Genomic DNA, 22,663 nt, shown 5'->3' with positions numbered 1-22,663 from the left:
GTGCAGTATTGACAGCTTAATGATAGTCTTTTAACCCATCCTCACTTAAAAAAAAATCTTCATAGTTTTATAAAACCATGACATATTTTACTTGAAATGAGGCAAAGACGCTCTCAGGGCTTGTGGTTTCCGGTCTCATCCTGCTGTAGTCAACCTAGGCTAATTTTGAAAATTTTCACTTCAGTTTACTTATGACTTGGGAGATTTAGGCTCCAACTACATTTGTGTCTGATACTCCCCTTTGAGCACCCCCCCCCCCCAATAGTATGTACAAATGCACCACAAGCTTACAGGTGTGCTGAAGAGCTGGTGCTGCCCCACTTCCTTCCCCTGAGCCCATCAGCTCAGGCAGGAGCTTATCAGCTCTGAGTTGGCCTTGGTGCGCAGGTGTTCATTAACTATTTGTGTGCCCTCTCAGAGGTAACCAAGCAGTTTTAAAACAAAAGGGCAGAACAAAAGGAGATGCAAGTGATTTTATGAAATCATTTTTTGATAGAATCTTTACATAAAGACTAAAAGTGATTTGTGGGACAAGTTATTCTTCCCAGCTTTCTCTAATTTGCAATCCATGTGGCAAATTTTTAATTTTAAGCTGCTAATCTTTGTACTTTTAATTTTGGCTTTGATTTTATTAAAACAAACAAAAAAAAAAAAACAAACAAAAAACTCCCCAAGGTTTTCTAAGTTTTAGAATATTTTTCAAAACTACTTATAAATTTGGTTGTTGTTGGCTTTAAGAATAATTTCAAGGATAAGTAGGGAACTTTCTTAAAAGTTCATTCTGATCCTAAGACATCACTGTGCAAGCAGCTCAGCATCTAGGGTTTGTGACTCGATCTGTGATTTACCTGAGTGCTGTGTTATCTCACAGTAATACTTGATACCAAGTGTGACAGATGGAGAGCTGCTTAGACAGACCTCCTTCATCACTGGTTTTGTCCCCAACAGGCCTTAAGCATCCTCATATCTCTTTGTTGTCATATTCGAATTCACTAACATCTCACATTTCTGTCTTTTGTAAACCTCTGTGAAACCCTTTTGGCTGGTGACGCTACCTTCAAATCCAACCTTCTACCCTTTCTTTTAACTTTACATTGCTTTATCCCAATGTTAAACATATCCAGATACTAGCATTTGGCAGAAATTTGCCACACTTAGCCATAGGCATGGCTAAATGATCCAGGCAGTGGAAATGTTTTTGTTTTTGTTTTTTAGCCTGCTAAATGTAGACTGACTCGAAGGAAAGTTGCTGTCTTTGGTTGGGGCTTGAGCTTTAGGGACAGAGGTTTGCCACACTTACAGTCCCAATGCTTTACTTTTTGTAAACAAACTAGCCAGCATTTGTTTCTAGCTCAGATCACTTTGTTAGTTATGGATGGATGTTGCTTAGAGGAGAAAAGTATAGTTTAATTTATCCTACACAAACAATCTAATTTCCTGTAACAGTGAAACTACAGTTTCAATCTAAGCCACAGATGCAGGAAGTTGGACTTTATGTAACATCTCTAATCTGGTAAATAAGTAGGTTTGGTGCCTCAGCAAAGGGAAGAAACTGAATGTTCATGAAAACAGCCAGAGAATGATTTGTGCTCAGCTTGCTGTGGGTGCCAGTGAACTAGGGCTTTGTGACCTTGGAAGAGCTTTTCAGTATAAAGTTTAAAGTTGGGAGATGAATATGCAAGGGCTGCTGTTTCTGCCACTTAGCTATTGTAAATTAGTACCTCTAGTGTTTGTGCTTTAAAGATGGGGGTTGTATCCTCTAAGGCCATCCTAATACTGCAATTCTTTCATACCTTTATTTATGTTGTGGTGACTCCCAACCATAAAATTTTGTGGCTACTTCATAACTAATTTTGCTACTGTTATCAGTCATAAATATCTGATATACAGTCTATCTAATATGCAAAACGTGTAGTGGTTGAGACCCACCGGTTGAGAACCACTGTTAAAAGGCAACCTACTACTTCCAAAGGACAATTAGCAGCATTTTCCAATTTGAATAAATATTGCCAAGTTTGTTGTTGTCATCTCTAGCTTTCTCCTACACTTGAGTATATAGTCTTTTCATTGCCTCATGTTTTTTACAATGTAACTGGAAACAGTAAAATGAGTTACCAAACTCATCCTTCATTTTTCCCCCTTCCTTTCTTCCTGTTTTATTTCCAGAATCTCATGGTGTAGCTTGGGCTGACCTTGAATCGTCAATCTTTGTGATTTTTTTTTTTTTTTTTTTCCCCTAAGTACTGGGATAACAACAGGTGTGTGCCTGGCTTGGCCTTCTTATACAGATAGTAGAACCAGGGTTTTCATGTTCATAGACTTTTTTTCAGTACTGAGGGTCAAATTCAGGGCTAGCACATGTTAAAAATGTTCCCTACACTAGTCTACCATTCCAAAGACTTTATGTTAAGACCGGAGAGTTTAAAGAAGGCCAAGAGGAAAATACAATGAGAATGAGAAGTTCAACAATTGTAATCTCAACTTAGAGGTGCTGTCACTGTTCCGTAAAGGGGAAAACATTTGGTTCTCACTAGCAAGTGGTTAAGATGAACATGTTTAGGCCCCAGTGATGAAGCTCCCACTGTAGCTTTCTTTTTTTCCTTTTTTCTTTTTGGTTTTTCAAGACAGTGTTTCTCTGTGTAACAACCCTGGCTGTCCTGGAATTCACGCTAGACCAGGCTGGCCTCAAACACACAGGCTGGCCTCCTGAATCTGTGATTAAAGGTGTGCACCACCACTGCTCAGCCCCTGAGGTTTTCTCTAGTAATTGCCTTTGTGTAAGGAAAGAGTTGCTATCTTGTGTGAGATCTCCCTGAGAATCCTTAGCTGCTTTAGTCATTCCAGAACCAGGAGACCAGATGAAAAACAGATTCTATCCAAACATCACTGTCTTGTTTTTGTAAATGAGGCTGGAAATAGTGTTTTCTTTAAGCTGGTGTGTGTATGTGTGTGTGTGTGGTGTTTTAAGAAGTTAAAAACTGGACTGGCCAGCCATCCCCTCCTGATCTACCTTTTCAAAAAGGTCTTCCTATAAGGTAGGCCTGCTAAAACCTCCGGATTCTCAGTTGATGCTTTGGAATGTTCTCAGCCCAGTTTTTATTTTGGCACCAAGCCATGTGTACTTGCCCTGCCAGCTATTTCTGGCACTGTCATGAACTTGGAAATTGATGTTGCTACTCACTGAAAGTAAGGCATTTTTTTTTCCTTTTCAATTTCAGAAAAATATATTTTTTCTGGGTAGTCCTATTCTCAGCTTTATTAATTCTCCTATCAGACTTATGTGATGTTAAGAACATGCCATAATGGTTGGAATTTAATTGAAAATTTGAAATTCCATCAGTCATAAATAGCAGTAGTTAATGTCAACATCATGCATCACTTTTTCTTCTTCTCTCTTTTTTTCTTTTGTAAGTTGGGTCCTAGAACTACCATGTAGACAAGGTGAGTCTCGAAGTTGCAGTGATCCTTTTTGATGGGATTGCAGGAGTGTACATGTACACCCAGTACGAATATGGTGATTGAGGGTTTTTTTTTTATAGTGAGCACAATTGAAGTTCATATCAAATGCTACAAAAACTGGTTATATTATTTGTTGTACTCTAGCTGTCTAACAGAATGAGTCTGAATAGGTCTAGATCTACTATTTCAGGGTAAGGATCAGAAAATGTCTTAGAATCTCTGGAGACCTACAATCTACCTGTTTCTTAAGGGTGTTGATGTTTAATTACTTGAGGAAGTTATCTTTTGGGAAAATACCCTAGGCAAGGCATGGTGATGCATACCTGTAGTTCTAGCACTAGGAGACCAAGATAGGAGAATCCCAAGTTCAAGGTCAGCCTGGGTTATAAAATGAGTTCAAGGCCAAGTGGGGCTATGTAGCAAGACCCAGTCTCAAAACAGCAGACAGCCAAAGCCCAACAACAATAGTAACCAATGAATCTTTTTACCATCTTTGCTCAAACAACTCAACACACACACACATACACACCACATAACAATAATCATGTATTACCTGAAACTAAAATTGGAAAAACCTAAGCAGTCTATGAGGATACATGGCCAGTTAGATGGCTCTTCTTTCTTTTACATGAGGGAGTTGTATCAGGAATATATTTTCAGACCCAAAATTTTTAGATTTATTGGAAGGACAGGAAATTTTTAGAGAAAGTGATGAAGGTATCAGAATTCAGATCCTAGATTCACGATGCCCTGGTGTCATAATTTAGTAGTGTAGCCTCAGACAGTAATTTAACCTCAGTTTCATCTGTCAAATGGAGATAGTGCTTTATCTCACTGATTCTAAAATGTTCTAATTGGTTCCAAGATACAGCATTATATGCCATGTGAAAGTAACATTGCCACTAAACTGAAACATATCTTCATTTGTAAGATACTAGAAAGTGAAAATGTGCAACTTAAGAATTGCTGACATGAAACAATACTTGTAATTCAACATTTATAAAGAATGTGGGAGTGTATAGCACATGGTATGTATGCACTGCCATTTATCATTGTCATTACTGATATCCATGTTACTGTTGCCTTTTGCTGCCCTACCCGTCTTTGTTGTTAGAGAATCAAATCAACCAATTGCATATGCTAAGAAAGAAATATGTTCTACTATTGATATGCACTCAGAGCCTTTGTCATTTCTTTTTTTAACCTATTTTCTCCAAATTTTATTTTCTAATATTTGGGAGTTGAGATTTTAGTGTTTTGTTTGTTTTTTTTTAATTTATTTTGTAGGGGAAATATGTATGTGGAAGTCATAGGATAACTTTTGCACCATGTGGATTTTGGGGATAGAACTCAGGTTCACAGGCTTGGCTGCTCTTTTATCCATTGCACATAGTATGCACTGTCATTTTAGTCATAGTTTAAGAAAAATCCATTTATGCATGCCACCTTCCAAATAAATGAGTGAAGGTGAGAATGTAGTTAGTATGAGTGTGTTTAATTTAATGGAGTCAGAACTGAGATCCGTTCTTGCTCTATCCCTTACTGACTGTAGTTTTTAGTCAAGACTCTCCTGTCTGTTTCCTACTTTATCAGCGGGAGTAATAATTTCATTTCAGATGTGTTCACCTGTAGAGTATTCTTCTTAGTTTATTGATTATTGTTCTTGAAGCATTAATGAAAGTCAAATTTCTAAAAGTGCAGTTTTAAGACTCAAAATAGTGGTACTGTAATAATAATAATAATAATAGTTATTATTATACCTAATATTTGCATATGCTTATGTGCCAAGCACTGGTACAAGATTTTGTTAATTTATTTAAACTTTGTAACACCCCTGTGTGATAGGTACCCCCACTGTCTGCATTGTATATCAGAAACCCAAGTTAGATGGTGACAACTACTAAATGATGGCCTGAGTGTCAAACTCTCATAGGTTGGCTCTTGAGTCTGCTGCAAATATCATTTTTCAGAAGTCATTTTTGTCATGAAGGTAGTAAAAACAACTAATGTGATAAAAAGAGAAATTATTTATGATCTTTTATTTATAATTTTAATATTTAAAAAGTTCTTGTGACAGACATTTTCCCCTGAGTTTAATATAAACTCCTTTATCATTAGGATCTGCCTTGAACTGTTATAAGATTGGTTAATGTCTTTATTTAGTCAATTTAATATGCTTACTCAGTGTATTATTACAGAGATATTAATGTGAGCTACACAGATTATGCTCTATATTACCTTTCTGCAGTTCAAACTTCTAAATCTCCCCCACCCCCCCCCCCACCCCACCCCTCACCCCAGACTGGCTTTTTCTGTAGTCCTGGCTGTCCTGACTCTGTAGATTACAGAGATCCGCCTGACTGAGTGCTGGGATTAAAGGCATGTGCCACCACTGTCTGGCTAAAGCTTTCTCAAAGTTCTGAGTTGTGTACTGATGCTTTCCAGTTTATTAAACAGATGTGCCTGATGCTGATACTGCAGCAGAATTCAGTCACCATCCATAGTTGATTTCCCCAAGTAATGCTTGTTGCTTTATCTTGTATCTTTGTATTTTGCTAGAGCCCCTGAAATCATTCTTGGATTACCATTCTGTGAAGCTATTGACATGTGGTCACTAGGCTGTGTGATAGCTGAGCTGTTCCTGGGCTGGCCTCTTTACCCTGGTGCTTCAGAGTACGATCAGGTAAGAGTGTTTATTCAAATGGATATGGAAAGCAGCACACACTCAGACTGCACAGATCCCTTCACACGTACAAAGAATATAACAATTGGAAAAAACAGATTACACAACATAGGAATATTGAAAAATTAAGGGTGTCCTAAGTGCATAATGTAGATGTGGACAAATTATCTATTTATATAGATACCTACCAAACATATGTACAAATCTTTAAAAAATTGTTTTTGAGATTACAATATAATTAAATCATTCCCCATTACAAATCTATTCTCTCTCTCCTTCTCTGGTTTTTTGAGACAGGGTTTCTCTGCATAACTTCCCTGGCTGTCCTGGAACTCATTTTGTAGATCAGGCTAGCCTCCAACTCAGAGAGATCTGCCTCTGGAGTGCTGGGATTAAAGGTGTCTGATATTATAGTGTGGTTTTTTGTTTTGTTTTGTTTTTTTTTTCTCCCTAATTTTAACATGGCTTGCTTCTATCCAGCTTTGGTAACTTAAATTACCCAATCTACCTTTTGCCTCTGGGCTTTTACATTTTTTTATTCTATATCTCTTTTCTTCTTACTCTGTGACTGGTTGTGTAGTTGGATGGCTGACCCTTGGCATTCTCTTCTCCTTTTCTTATTTTTCTCCTTCTGTTTATTCTCTGCCTAGCAGCCCTGCCTGTCCCTCTCCTGCCTAGCTATTGGCCATTCAGCTCTTTATACAGAGCAATCAGATGTTTTAGTCAGGCAAAGTAACATAGCTTCATAGAGTTAAACAAATGCAACATAAAAGAATGCAGCATATCTTTGCATCATTAAACAAATATTCCACAGCATAAAGGAGTGTAGCACATCTTCAACTAATATTCTACAACAGTGTGCCACCGCTGCTCAGCTTCAGATTTACTCTTAAAAGGTTAAAACATTTCAAAAACTTGCACATAAGACCACACATGATGCCATTTTTTATTTGGAGACAGGGTCTTTTTGCATAGAGCCCTGGTTGTCCTGGAACTCACTAGGTTGACAGGGCTGGCTCTTGCTTTCTGAGTGATAGGATTAAAGGTATGTGACACTAAGCCCAGCCTTGATACCATTCTTAACAGGAACTCAAGCTTTACAATATAGTGCTAATTCATAATTTAGTGTATACTGGGCTATTGTAGGCATTTTGTAGTCATCTTTTGATGTTGACACACTGAACTCAAGGTGAGCATCTAATTAAAATTCTACATACTGCTTATCATTTCTGCTTAAGGTAGCTAGGAAAACTTGGTCTCTTGTGTTTCTTTTCACAAAAATGTCAGTCACATGTTTTGGTAAGGTTTCTGGTCAATGCTAGGCCATTAGTATTTAAGTTTTGGGGGATCCAAAATAGTCAGTAGAGCACCTGTCTAACATGTGAGAGGGCTAAATTTGATACCCAGCATTGGTGTGCAGAAGATATGTACAAATTTTTGACTATAAAGAAGGAAGGTTGGTGCCTTATCCCTTGTATTCTTTAAGGGTTGGTCAACTGTTATTACTAGAGCAATAGATTCTAGAGAAATAAGTGTGCTAGTGAAGTATTTAGATAGAGAAAAAGGAGTCCAATTGTTACTGAAGAGTAAAAACATTTTTTCTTGTCAGGCAGTGGTGGCACATGCCTTTAATCCCAGCACTCAGGAGGCAGAGGCAGGTGGGTCTCTGAGTTCTAGGCCAGTTTGATCTACAGCATGAGTTTCAGGACAGCCAGGGCTACATAGAGAAACCCTGTCTTGAAAAGGAAGAACAAACAAAAATAATTATTTTTACTGTCCATTAAGTTGCGTTTTTATCTGTGTGATCAAGAAGGATTTTGTTTATATTATATATGGTTGGCATTATTCTTGCTCTGTTGGATTTACTCTAGTCAACTGTATCAGAGTTACGAGATGAGAAAGAAAAGTATGGCTTAACTGGAGTTCTGGGAGTAAACTTTGGCTCACTTAGAACTGTCAATATTTTATTTTATGCATAGCTCAGAATGAAGCAACTGAACACATTAGGTTTCAGAAGCTGTGCTACAGATTAGGTCTCTTCTGAATAGGTTTTAAGAGAGCCATCATCTGAGTTATAAAACATTTCTTTGAACTTATGTTGTGGAGACTGACCTTGAACTCCCAGTCCTGGCATCTCTCCCAAGTGCTGGGATTCCAGGTGTGTGCCACTTTGACTGACTCATAGGCTGTGAAATACTGCTACTGTGTTAAAACCGGCCAATTTTAGACGACAGGCTACCATTTCATAAGAAATTGGTCTGTTGAAAATTTTGTAGTGGAAATAATTTGAGTTCTCATTTGTTGCTCTTTAAAAAAAAAAAAAAAAAAAAGAGCCCACATATTATTGGCAGCTCTTTAAGAGTAGAGACTTGCATGTCACCAGTCTTTCATCAGCTGACACCGCCCTGGACACACACACCAGATATATGAGTTCTGTTTTGTCTTGTTTTGGAGAAATAGTAATCTGTAATTAGAGGGGGGGGGGAAAAAGAGCAAAACATTATTTTCTCAGCTTAGAATTCTGTCACATTTTTTAACTGACTTGAAGTAAATTATAAAATAGGTTGCTGATGTTATAAGTAGCCAGTTATGTTGTGCTTTATAACTTTTTAATCTTTCCTACCTTGTAAAGGAAAAACAAACAAACAAATAAACAAAAAACCCAACTTTCTGATTTAAAAGAAAAGAATATGAGGGTTAGGAAACGATGCAAACCCGTAATTGGAATTGAATCAGACATTGATTCTTAGTCCTTCCTAAACCCTTTTGAGACTCAAATGAAGCTGAAGCCCCCTCACTCCTAAAAATCTACACATTGTTTTTGTACAACTTGAGGGGATTCTTGGGTCCTGCCCCAAGCACTTACGGCCTCCAGGAATGCAGTCCTTAGTCCAGCTATTCAGTGGCACCCGTTGAAGCTTAGCCACAGGTTAGTGTAAATTTCCTAGGAAGTGGAAACAAGTACAACTGGATTTAGAAGCTGAGATAGCAATCAGAACTTTACTTGTAAAGAAAAAGGATATGGTCCTTGTGAAAATTTCTGTGTAATATGTTGATGGGCGATAGGAGGAAGTAGTTTGCTGTGCTGAATAAATAGGATGCTGCTTGGGAGCAGGGTTGGGGATAGTTTTTCTTGGTGCATCTGGGTAATAAAAAAGGACTCATACGGCAGAGTCCAGCTAAGGGCTTTTTGTTTGCTTTTATAAAAACAACTTTATAGGGTTAGAATTCACGTATTATACATACCAACCATTTGAAGTGTACAGATTAATGGGTTTTTAGTGTGTTTATAGGAATGTACAATCATTATCAGTTTTAGAACATTCTGTCATTCTTTAATGACACATATCCATTGGCAGTTAATGCCTTTTTCCATCCAAACTCCTCAGTTTTCTTACCTTTACACAAATACTAAGCTATTTTTTCCTCTATGTAAATTTGCCTACTCTGGCGTATCATAAATATTTATCACATAGGAAGTGTGCTCTGTGATAGACTTTTTTACTTGTATTAGAACATCACTTTTATGGCTGAATGATGTTCCATTTGTGTGTGTGTGTATTTATTCTGTTATTCTGTTATTAGCAATACACTTTTTTTTTTTTGCTTATCATGAATAATGCTTCTGTGAATATTGGTATCAAATATCAAAGTCTGGGGCTAGAGAGACTGCTCAGATGTTAAGGGCCTTGACTGTTCTTCCAGCGGTCCTGAGTTCAATTCCCAGAAACCACGTGGTGGCTCACAACTATCTCTAATGAGATGCCCTCTTCTGGTGTGCAAGCATACATGCAGGCAGAACACTATACATAATAAATAAATACATCTTAAAAATCAAAAACAAATATCAAAGTTTCCCTTCCTCCTTCTTTCCCCCTCTGTCCTTCCCTCCCTCCTTTGTTCTTTTCCTCTTTGATTTAATAGTGCTATATAAAGCCTTGCATATACTAGGCAGCAATGATTCTGCCAAATGAGCAACATCCCCAATATTTGCATATATAGTTTAGAATGGAATTACTAAGTCATATAGTAATTGTACTTTTTCTGAAGGACCACGAAAGTATTTTTGACAGAGACCTCAACATTTAATTCTTTACAACATAGATAACATCATTTTAAGTTTTTCTAAGATTAGTCATCTTTTTGAGTGTAAAGTGTTATTTCATAGTGATTTAGATTTGCCTTTCCCTAATGGTTAATGAGACTGTGTCTTTTTCCATTTGCTTCTTGACCATTTTATGTCTGTTTAGGTTCATTGTGTCCCCCCCCCCCTTTTTTTAACTATGGTTTTTGGTTGCTGAGTTGTAGAATTTTTTTGGGGGGGGGAGATAGGGTTTTCCTGTGTAATAGGCTTGACTATTCTTGAACTCAGAGATCTGCCTGCCTCTACCTCCCAAGTGCAGGGATTAAAGGTGTGCACCACTACCACCTGGCAGATTTTTCTGTTCTAACTATTAATCATTACTGAATGGGATTTTCACATCCCTTCCTCCACTTTTTGGGCTATCTTTTTAGTTGATGATGATAGTGTTTGGTGAACAAATTTTCTTTACTTTGAAGTCTAGTTTGCCTGTATTTGTACTTTTTGGTTTTATATCCTAGAAATATTGCATAATCCAGTATTATACAGCTTCCTATCAGATTTCTTCTAATAGCTTTATAATTCTAAGTTCTGACACTTAGGGTCTTTGATCTGTCCTGACAATCATACTGTTTGGGTTACTATAAGAACTCATTGATGAGTAAATCATTGTTTGCCCCCAGGTAGGCTGTAGATTAAGAAAGACATTAAGAAAAATTACATGCTGATAATTGTATTCTCAATTCAGTACCTCTCAGTTATATTCACTGTTTCTATTGCTCTTGAACTGGTCTAGGCTGTCTTCATTATTTACTCTGAATTGGAAACTATTCTGGCCTGTTCCAGAAATCTAGTTTTGTTTTTTTTTTTTTTTTTTAACTTTTTATTAAAAGTCTGATATGCGAGAAAAAAGATTACACTAAAAATATTTCAAAAGTGAGTTGTCTTTGAAATAATACTTACTAAGTAAATATTTGGGTATTTTTGTGGCTGTGCATTCTGGTATAGATTGTTCACAGTTGTATTTCAATTGTGTTGATCAGAGAGTTAATTTCTTCATAATACATCCCTTTCCTGACTAGAGTTAATATTTCAGTGTAAAAGCTTTTGATATTTGTTTTCTCCTTGAAATTGATGTTTGGTTGTTTTAATTTTTCAGATTCGTTATATTTCACAAACACAAGGCCTGCCAGCTGAATATCTTCTCAGTGCTGGGACAAAAACTACCAGGTTCTTCAACAGAGATCCTAATTTAGGGTACCCACTGTGGAGGCTTAAGGTATGTCTTCCCTACAACTTTAAGTTTAGATTTTAGTTAATAATTTTTTGACTTAGAGGGAGGAAAGTGGGGGTATGTTTGTAGGAGGAAACCCTTTGAGAAATGATTGTATTATACCCATTAGGCCTATATATGGATAAACTCAAAGGAGCCAGTTCAGCTGGCTGAGGATCATGCTCAGTAAGTAGTGTGGGGAGCTAGAAAAATGTAATGACTACTACAGAGAGATCTCACCAATGCTGTAAGCCACCCTAATTTTCTAACTGTTATGTTCAGGTCTTAGAGATTTTGCTGAAATAAGAGTCTCTTTTTAATTTTGAGCTTACTACTTCAGTGTGAGAAATTAGTAAATCTCCTGATACTCTGCCTGTTAAACAGTATTGGGGCCTGGTGTCCATGTCCAAGAGGCTGAAAGAGAAATGGTGACATCCCATTCACCTGACCTCCTTCAGTACTGTGCGGTATCTCTGCTGCCACACCTGTTTTAGTACCATTGCAAGGATGCCAGATAGTAAGGTCACGCCTCTCCACTGTAAGATCTTCAGATTACTATCTTTGCCATCTATAGCTGACAAGATGACATTACAATCTCTTTGTATTCTGGCTTCAGATTAAAATAAAAATGTGAATAATATAGTTTTTTCAAAATCAATGTTTTACAGACACCTGAAGAACATGAATTGGAGACTGGAATAAAGTCAAAAGAAGCCCGGAAGTACATTTTTAACTGTTTAGATGACATGGCTCAGGTGAGTGTGACAAGCTTAGAAAGGTGGGAGTTTACATGGTGCTTCAGTCAGACTCGCATGCTTTTCTTTTGCTATGTGTTAAAAGAACATTTAATCCTAGTAGTGGATACTTTAAAGATACTTGATGGAACTTCCCTAGCCCAAATGCACCGAACAGAAACATATCCTCAAGTATGAAGCTCTTTGAGCACCAAGTGGAACTAAAACACTGAGATATTGGAGATTTCAGAGTTGGGATTTGGGGCTGTTCAACTGGTGAAGTCTGTGCAAATATTCCAAAGTCTTTGTTTTTTTTAAAACAGGGTTTCTCTGTGTAACAGCCCTGGCTGTCTTGGAACTCACTCTGTAGACCATGATGGCCTCAAACTCACAGAGATCTATCTGCCTCTGTCTTCCAAGGCTGGGACTAAAGTTGTGCACTACCACTTCCAAAATCTCTAATCCGAAACACTTCTGACCCCAGGCATTTTAACAAGAGTCAACCTGTGTGTTTCTCCCTTACTTTTGCTTGCTAGGCTTGTTTCTTGCCCTTATTTTAGAGTGGTACTTATAAAGGGTTCTTTCTTGTCTCGTTTCTCTACTAAATAAAAATGGCATAAGAGCTTACATTTACTGAAAATGCTTATTGTGTTCCAAATTTAAACACATTGTACAATGCTATTTAATCTTTCTAATAGTAGAAGCTTGTATATTTCAATAATAACAAACATTTTTTTTTTTTTTTGGCTTAATTTTAATGCCAAGAATCAATTCAGCTCTGTTGTACCATGTAAGCAGAAGAGTTTCCTCCTGTGGAAATTTATTCTGTAATTAAACTTTATTTCCCCAGATTTCCCTTTTCTGAAGTACTGGTATTAAATATCTGCTTTCTCTTCTTTGAAGAGAAAAGTAGACACAGTAAATCCTTAATCTATTTAATTTAAGTGGGGGAATATAATATTTCTAATTTCCTTTGGAAGGTAAATATGTCTACAGACTTAGAGGGAACAGACATGTTGGCAGAGAAAGCAGACCGGAGAGAATACATTGATCTCTTAAAGAAAATGCTGACGATTGATGCAGATAAGAGAATCACCCCTCTGAAAACTCTGAACCATCAGTTTGTGACAATGACTCACCTTCTGGATTTTCCACATAGTAACCAGTGAGTATGGTACAATCTGGGGGCTTTTTGCCATGATGTGGCTCTTGGTTTAGTTGCCATTCTATTCAGGGAACTTTTAAGTTAGCGGTTAATTTTGGTGCCTGTGTATTTGGGTCACTGGTGCTTTTCTTACTGAAAAGTTGTGTGGCTTAAAGAGAGGTCTTTATTTTTCTTGTTACCATTAAAATCCTTGATTCTTTTTTTTTTTTTTTTCCCTCCTGAAAATATTTGGAGGAAATACAATGTTCCATGGTTGTCTTGAGTTTTTTATTGTTTAAATTTCAGATTTATTCAATACATTTTTAATCTTTTTCAGTGTTAAGTCTTGCTTCCAGAACATGGAGATCTGCAAGCGGAGGGTTCACATGTATGACACAGTGAGTCAGATCAAGAGTCCCTTCACTACACATGTTGCTCCAAATACAAGCACAAATCTAACCATGAGCTTCAGCAACCAGCTCAACACAGTGCACAATCAGGTACTCAGTGAATGATTGTGAAAACTCAAGCCTAAGTGGGACAGAAGGCAGTAAGACAAAGAAAGCAGTCCTTGTGTTGGTTTTTTTGTTGCTTCTTAAGCATTTTCTATTTGAGGGCCCAGGCAAGATGGCTTAGCAGGTAAAAATACTTGCCATGCAAGCCTGAAGACCTCTGTTTCATCATGAGCATTCACAGTTAAAAGAAAAAACTGGTTTCCAAAAGTTGTTTTCCTACTGTGGAACACACATGCCCATACTCAAAACTATTATTATGCACACACACCTTCGATAATAATAAAGGTCAATTCCAAGATTCAACCTCCTCTATTTAACAAAAAAGAATTTTCTACTTGGCAAATGTAATGAAAGACCAGCTAGACTGAAATACCTGTCAGTCATATGCTGATAGCCTACTCCATATCCTTATAAGTCTTTGTATATATGCTTTCTGAATATTGAATTCCTTGTTGCTGCCAGTTTACTAAGTTTAGTCAAATAACCCACTCTTTCCAATAGGATTTTACTTACTCAAAGTTTCTTTGAATAATGATCTTAAAAGGGTAGTATTGTATTTTCTTGCCAATAAGAAATGCTTAATCTTAGTTTGGTCTGCTTTTAAGACAGAAATATTGCAGAAGTTGCTGAGTTTTATATAGTTAACAATCAGTGCAACACCAAAGAATAACCACTTGCCACTCTTTATGTGCTTACTCATCTTCATAGTATTTCTTTATTATTATTTACTTTTGCACTAGAGATTGAATCTCAGACCTCTTGTTTGCAAGGCAAGCACTGTGTTACTGAGCTGTGTATTCCCAACCCTAGAAAATTTCTTAAGTAGAAAGTTATTTCAAAAATAGCTAACATTACATTTTAAAGTTTTGTTCTGGGCTAGCAAGATGGCTCCATCATGAGTAAGGGTGCTACACTGAGTTTGATTCCCAGAACCATCTTTTTTTTTTTTTTAAATAAAAGCACTATGTGTAGTGGTGTATCCTTAAATCCCAGGTAGTGGTAGACAGATCTCTATGAGTTTCAGGCCAGCCTGATGTACATAATGAATTCCAGACCATCCAGCACTACAGAGGAGGAAGACCTTGTCTTAAAAAACAAACAAAAAGGGGCTAGAGACATGGCTCAGAGGTTAAGAGCACTGGCTGCTCTTCAGAGGTCCTGAGTTCGATTCCCAGCAACCATGTGGTTGCTCACAACCATCTATAAGAAGATGCGGTGCCCTCTTCTGGCATGCAGGCTTATATACAGATGGAACAATGTATACATAATAAATAAGGATTAAAAACAAACAAACAAAAGAGCAGTGGGTGGTGGCACTCCCTTTAATCCCAGCACTTGAGAGGCAGAGGCAGACTGATCACTGTCTAAGTTTCTTTTTTGAGGCTAGGGCTATAGCTTAGTTGGTACAGTGCTTACTAACATGTGTAAAACCCCTACTAGATGTGCCCAGCAGTGCACAGAGCAAGTATGGGGATACATGCCTATTAGTCCCATACTCGGGAGGTTCAAACAAAAGGATCAGGGGTTCATATGTCACTCTTGGCATGCATAAGGAGTTTGGTCCCTGCCTGGGTTACCCAAGAGCCAGCCTCAAAAGTTTTTTTTTTTTTTTTTTTTTTAAACAAACAAACAAAAAAAAAAAAAAAAACAAAACATTTTAAGAATATATGCTTATTTTTATCTGCATCTTATACTAATGTACGTTTATGATCCTTTTGTTTAGGCCAGTGTTCTAGCTTCCAGTTCTACTGCAGCAGCTGCTACTCTTTCTCTGGCTAATTCAGATGTCTCACTGCTAAATTACCAGTCGGCTTTGTACCCATCGTCTGCTGCACCAGTTCCTGGAGTTGCCCAACAAGGTGTTTCTTTACAGCCTGGAACTACCCAGATCTGCACTCAGACAGATCCATTCCAACAAACATTTATAGTATGTCCACCTGCTTTTCAGAGTAAGTGTGAAAACTCCTCTGTTTTTACTTAGTATTGCACTAGACTTGCCCATTCTAGGCAGATCTAGTTATTTAGTTCTGATCTTTGACAAGTTTAAACTGATGATAAAGAAAACTGGAATTGGGAGCTGTCACAAAGTAGTTTCCCTTTATATTGATTTTCCTGTAATTATGATACTGCCTGACAGATTAGAGGAGCTCAGTGTGTGTTTCCATAACTGAATTGCCTCAGTGTTTTTGTGCCCATTGAAGCAAAATATCATTTATCTTGTATAAATATGTCTAAGTATGTAGAATATATGAATCTTTAAATTGCTATAATCAGAATTGTTATGTATTCAATCTAATTTCATTCCATTTTAAACTAAAATAAAATGTTACTTTATTATAGGATATAAACAGTTAAGAATATAGAAACTAAAAAATTTCATTCAGTAATACAAATCATTATTTTTGAACTGAAAAATTATGCAAGCAAGCTGTAGTACTTGTGGGGAAGACATTAAGACATCTGCTTCAGCCTATGACTCATTCTTCAAACTCCATAGCTATCCCAATAAGATTAATTTTCACATTTTAATGCTTCCTTACTTTATTTTTTTATTATTATTTTATAATCCAGTCTGTTCAGTTCTGCCCCCCGCCCCAACATGGGAAACATGTGTTGAATATTTTGGGAAGCTATTTGAAAGGTTAAATTATTTTGAATCTTTTCTGACAACACATTTGGCTTTCCCTTAGGAAGTCGGTGTGAGACCGGTGTAGTGGCTCACCCCTGTAATCCCAACAGGAAGATTGTGGAGCCAGTCAGGCAGTATAGTAAGATGGTGTCTTCCAAAAATAGTAAAAGTAAAAACAATAAGGCAAACTCAGACAACAGACACCATATTTTCTCTTGTATGTGGACCCTAGATTTAAAATCCCCCCTCGCCCCGTCTCCCCCTCTCCTCCATGTGAATGTGTATTTATATATGTGTCTGAGGGTCTTGAAATTAGAAAGAGAATGGTGGTGGGGAGAAGAGACCTTACAGGAGGTGGGAAATAGAGAGGGTAATGGAGTACATGTAAATTGGAAAGCAGAATGGGGACTAGCTGGGAGAAGAAGGAGAACCACCTTCAGGGGGAGCGGGGAAGAATAGGACAATAAGAGGATGAATGGGAAGAAAGTGTCATGATGTGTATGATGTGTATGAGGATAAACCCACTTTGTATGCAAACCTAAAACCGATTTTGAAAAAAGAGAAAGAAAAACTTGGTATCCTGTAAGAATAAGCCAAGGTCCAGACTTCTCATAGCTTTTTATATAAAAGCAGGTAGCATTTTTATCTTTTTACCTCAGTTAAATATTGATTGTGACTTTTGTTTGTTTGGTTTCTGACAGAGTCGAAGCAAGCTGAAGGAAATGAGGGGCTGGGGGAGACTGAGAGCTTACCGGGAGGCCAGGAGAGCGATAGCGATGTAAACCAGGGAGAGGCCGCAGGGAGAGCGGAGGAGCAGATTCACCATCCGTAATGCAAATTTAGCCCAACTTACCAAATTATTCTCTATATGTACCTATAGGAGTAATTCTATATTTGGGTTGTCACAAACTGATACTTCTATAGAACTTAGCAAATTAGCCATTCCTCCTGTCACCCTTTCCAAAGTAAATTCTGCAGGAACAGTTTTCAGACGTGAGATTCTGAGGTACTCTGCTGCTTCTGAGTTTTTTAACAGAACAAAATGCAAACTGAGGCAGTAGAACAGGGAGTGTGGGAGAACTCCTTTTGGTATAATACAAGCTTTGGGGGGAAGTTTTTCTAAGAAGTCTAAGCTCCTAGATAACCTTAGGAGCTAATAGAGCAGATTTTAAAATGTTTGGAACCAGAGGGAGTTTGGAAATAAAGGAAGTGATACCTTAAATATATTATTATATATGCCAGGCAGTCCTTCTACACTTATCGTTTATCCTTATGTATGGATGGCTCTAGGAAATGAGTAATATCACCCTGATCTGTAAATGATGAGACCTGCTAATGACCAAAGTATTCTAGTCATTTATGGTAGATCAATTGAAACCTAGGCAGTGGGGTTCATCACATAAGCATTGAAATATCCCATACTGCCTTTTGGTAGTTAAACCTAGGTAGTTGTATAAAGTTGTTGGCTGACTTACCAGCCTCAGCTATATGCTGATTTCTATCCAGCTGTCCTCTATTTCATGTTGCTCACATTTCTGTCTTTTACAAAATGGCCTCAGTGAAAGTAAGTACAGCAATCAAGCATTTATAGTTTAGTACTATTCCAGCTGACTAGTATACATATTTTGCCCCGTGGTAACTAGTCTGTAACTTTTTTCCCCTTTTACTTTATCACTCTGGGAGCCATAAATGAGGTCCTGTAGTGACCATTTCCTCCCCAAGTTTGATTCCTCAGTCCCTACAGGTTTTAGGAAGCTCTAACACAACACTGCCTGGAGGTAGTCATTCACCAAAGACTATAGACAAGGGTTTTGAATGGCTTAGCTCTCCTATTGGATTATATTGCCTAAGACACCTTGGCTGACATCTTTTAAATTTTAATATCCTTATTAGTTTCTATTTTTATATCAGTAGCACTTAACCAGAAAAATTTAAACTGATTTAAATTTGATTTTACTAATCTCTCTTTGAATATTCCTAGAATGCTTTTTTCTTAATCACTAATTGTTACTAAATTCTTCACAAATTACTAACATAGAAAATTGGAAGACTGAAAATAGCAGTATTATGTGCTATAAACTATGCTCACTTGACACTTCTGTAGTAGTGTTAAGGCAACAATAAGGCTGGGGATAGTGGCACACAGCATTTGAAAGATTGAGACAGTAAGATGACAGTGTTGTAGTCAGTCAGGGCTACATAAGAAGACATTGCTGAGTGGGAGTGGGCAAAGAGGCAGAGAGAGATTAAGATTGGTAGTAGTTTTAGCATCTTCTAATTGAAATGCTTGTGCCTTCACTTAGCAGAATTGTAAGCATTAATAGACAGGAGGCATGACAGAAACTTAAACTAGTGAAAATGCTGATAGGAGTAAGTTATAAATCTTCCAGGGCTCTTCAGCAAAAAGAACTGTGTTGGCCCCTTTCCTCCAACACAAGACAACACATTTACAGGAAACATTTATTTATAAGTAAGGCATAGGCACTGTTTTCCAGCAGCAATTCATTCTCCCAAATGAGGATGCTACTGACAAGAACAGGTTTCTAGAATAAGAAGTAGGTTTCTGAAAATCATATAGGTTTCTATGTGCCTGTTATTTCTAGGCATACTTTCTTCATTTTCTGTTGATTTTACTTTTATCTTTAGATACACTATGTGACTAATTTTTGAAGTACATTTTTTTTTTTTTGAGGAGGAAAATAATCTTTAAGGTATTTTACACAAGAGGGTAACAAGTTATAAATGGTTGAGTTATAGTTGTGTTCAATTCTGTTTTTGATAGATCACGGTCTTAAAAGCACTTTCTTCCTCACCCATTCCCCTAGTGATGGAAAGAAACTTAGAGTGGAAATTGTTTGGCTTTTGCCTATGCTGATAATGGGAATGTGATAGTATTATAACATTAACAGTTTACATTCCCTTAAGCCAGCCTTTGCACTTATTTAACCTGAAGGGAACAGAGCCTCCTTTTTTTTTTTTTTTTTTTTTTTTTTTTTTTTTTAACTCCAGTGAATTCTGTGAATGAAAGGGCTTTGTCTTAAGTGTCTAGAATGAAAACCTGGAAAAAAGCTAAAATACCCCCAACAACAACAACAACAACCCACTCACAGTATTCTTAGACCCAGCAAAGAAACTTAACTATGATGTTTTTTTCCATCAGCTGGGCTACAAGCAACAACAAAACATTCTGGATTCCCTGTGAGGATGGATAATGCTGTGCCAATTGTACCCCAGGCGCCTGCTGCTCAGCCACTACAGATACAGTCAGGAGTACTTACTCAGGTAAAAGCCAGAACAACATCTTCAATATTGCTGAAAGTGAGAATCAGATATTTGATTCTGTGATATATATATATATATATATATATATATATATATATATATATATATATAAAAATAATTTGCTTTGATTGTAAGATCTGTCTTGCTCATGATTCAGAGGTGTTAAAATGAAACATCTATAACAGAACAGAATACTTATTCCTGTCTGTCTTTTGCAACTCTTCCATTGCCTCCTTATATTTTAGACCTTGAGAAATGGTTAAGATAGTACACATGCATTTTTTTTTTTTTTTTTGCTATAAAATTAGTGTTTCATTCTTGCTCTTCTGGTGTCCTTTTTTGTTTAGTTTTAGAATTTTATAACAGTTTAAGGCTAGATCACATCAGGATACCTCCTCAAATATAATCCTTTATTCTTTGTGTTTAGTAGAAAAACTTTAAAATGTTATATTTGCCAGATGATTGAGAAACTAAGGTCACAGACAAAAATCATGAAGGATTATACTTTGAATTCTATATTAATGTCTGTGGCCCATGACGTACAAGAAATTTTCAAATCCAAACCTTACTGTGTGAGTAGGAGGAAGATTTCTTCATAAATGAAATGCCTATGTTTTATAGAAGGGATACTCTGAATCTGGTCCAAGAAAGATTCCTACACTTTTTTGCCTGATAGCATCGACTTTTGGCCTAGTGGGCCAAAGCCATGCAGTGCTGAAAGGGAAAAGTTGTGTTTGGCATATACATTTTAGGTGATAGGAAATTAGTTCATTGTCAGTAATAACTTGGGGGGGAATGAGAACCCTTCTGAATCCAGATAACCTGCCTCGGGTATTTCACTCACCTGCCTAATCTACATTTCAGGGAAGCTGTACACCACTAATGGTAGCAACTCTCCACCCTCAAGTAGCCACCATCACACCGCAGTATGCGGTGCCCTTTACCCTGAGCTGCGCAGCAGGCCGGCCGGCGCTGGTTGAACAGACTGCTGCTGTACTGGTAATTCCCCTCACTTGATTGTGTTACTAACAGAGTTTCTTTGGTTTCTTTCTTTTTTTATTTTTTTCCTGTTTGTTTTTGTTCTGTTCTGGTTTTCTTATTTAAAAGAACAAAACCAAATTAGCTTAGTCTTTGCAGAGGAGCATGGAAGCATGTGCCATCTTGTGGCTGTGTTCTTGCTACATCTTTAATGTCATATTATTTCCTCCCCAACATTTGCTGAAGCACTGTTTGAGGATCAGTGTGGTTCTTCTTTGCCAGCCAAGTGTGGTTAAAGCTCTCTGTGTAGCTGCAGGAGAGCTTCAATCCTCACCTGTTTCTGCCCTCATCCTTGGCCCTTGAAATAGAAGGAAACGGCCTTCCATTGGCCCACCATAGATATCCAGATGCCAAACTTTGAATTCCCTATCAAGCTAGCTGCCCCCTTTTGTTATTTTAATCTTCTTAAACAGTTGTGTATATATATAGAAATGTTTAAAAGCTCTTTACGTGTTGCTTTATCATTAACATTAACTTCCTTCTGTGACTGTCTGAAGATAGTACTTTTGGAATTCATGATCAGTGGAAACTTTTATCTTCTATTTAAAGATGTTCCCTTTAAAATACACTTATAGATCATATTGATCGAAATTAAAGAAGATCTTACTTGTAGGGATGTTTTTGAGAAATTATTTGACAAATTCTAATACAAAGATGGAAACATGGCTGACAACATTGCAAATATAATATCTTTGTTATTAGAAGTTCTGAGGGAGGAGTTAGTGCTAATAACTGCAGCTGTAGGTGAGTCCAGCTTAGAGATGGAAAAACAAATACAGCTTGCTTTGAAATGCATTTCAGGATTTGTAACCTTCAGAGTGAGGTTGGATGTTTGTTTTGGTTTATTTGAGTGAGTTAGAATTATTTATTTTAAATCCAGCATTTCATTTTTTGAAATGTATAATTAGGGAAGCCTCTTCCAGCCTAAATGATATACTATTGAATCCCCTGTTCTTATCTTTCATGGTGGATTTAAATTTTGTTATCTTTCAAGTATTTATGAATAAAAACACAGAAACACACTTGGATGGAACTTGTTTGGTTTTCAGTTTACAAGTCTTTGCCACCTGTGGATTGTTTCTCATATGAATAAAACCCAAGTGCTAGGGAGATAGGTACAATTTCTCCGTGGTTGCTCACTTAGAGTTTTGAGATTGGGAATGTCAGTTGACCCCTTACCTTTGCTACTCTTTTTAAGTTTGCTCTAGCCATTTGTTAAGCTTTGCATATTTTTGTTCTTTCTCTGTCAAAACAGTTCGTCGCTTGGAACGCCAGATTTCTGCCTCACATTGGAATGTTACTTCTTGCTTTGTATTAAACTACATGCTTTGTCTTGTGCAGGTGTTGGCTTATGGAAAGGCGCATGGTGTGACTTAACATCTTCTCTTGTTTTCTGTTTTGTTCTGTTTTGTTTTAAATGCTGCGTATGGTAGCAGATGTGTTTGCAGTTTCTCTGCTCAGAGGGCTTCTTGTTTGGGACCAGTATTTGTACCAAGTGGATCTGTTACTTGCAGAAATATTTTTTAAACTGTTTTGATAGCTTTGCAATTTAAAGTTCATGAAATAGAACCATATGTACTAGCAGGTAATTGCACTACCAAATTCAGGTTTAAAAAGGAAACTTCCAAATCTGTTAAAATATTTCTTCAGAAAATGCCAGTTTCTGTAAAAAGTACAGAAAGCATACTTTATTAGTCTATTGGAAGTACAATCATTGTTTCTAAAAAACTAGAAGCACTCTATTTTCCTGTAGTGATTAGTTTCGTGTTAAAATATCGTTTACGAATGATACATGAAACATTTTTGGCAACTTTTAAGAATAATG

The 22,663-nt window shown here is 37.1% G+C and overlaps 1 protein-coding gene across 5 annotated transcripts in view; it reads left to right on the top strand.

Annotated features, from left to right (window-relative positions):
* The window catches only part of Hipk1 (homeodomain interacting protein kinase 1), a 56,389-nt gene that overhangs the window by 15,825 nt on the left and 17,901 nt on the right, over nucleotides 1-22,663 (top strand). For 3 of the 5 annotated variants that reach the window (XM_051198887.1, XM_051198886.1, XM_051198889.1), the window contains exons 3-10: nucleotides 6,019-6,142; nucleotides 11,383-11,502; nucleotides 12,165-12,251; nucleotides 13,211-13,395; nucleotides 13,712-13,874; nucleotides 15,613-15,838; nucleotides 19,679-19,800; nucleotides 20,665-20,799. In XM_051198887.1, the coding sequence (XP_051054844.1) occupies nucleotides 6,019-6,142; nucleotides 11,383-11,502; nucleotides 12,165-12,251; nucleotides 13,211-13,395; nucleotides 13,712-13,874; nucleotides 15,613-15,838; nucleotides 19,679-19,800; nucleotides 20,665-20,799 (1,162 nt within the window). The remainder of the gene's footprint in view (nucleotides 1-6,018; nucleotides 6,143-11,382; nucleotides 11,503-12,164; nucleotides 12,252-13,210; nucleotides 13,396-13,711; nucleotides 13,875-15,612; nucleotides 15,839-19,678; nucleotides 19,801-20,664; nucleotides 20,800-22,663) is intronic. The other 2 variants (XM_051198888.1, XM_051198891.1) reach the window with 1 other exon arrangement.

The sequence above is a fragment of the Phodopus roborovskii genome, unplaced genomic scaffold (genome assembly GCF_943737965.1).
Source record: "Phodopus roborovskii unplaced genomic scaffold, PHOROB, whole genome shotgun sequence".
Classification (NCBI taxonomy): Eukaryota; Metazoa; Chordata; class Mammalia; order Rodentia; family Cricetidae; genus Phodopus; species Phodopus roborovskii.
This window is presented reverse-complemented; position numbering and strand designations above follow the sequence as displayed.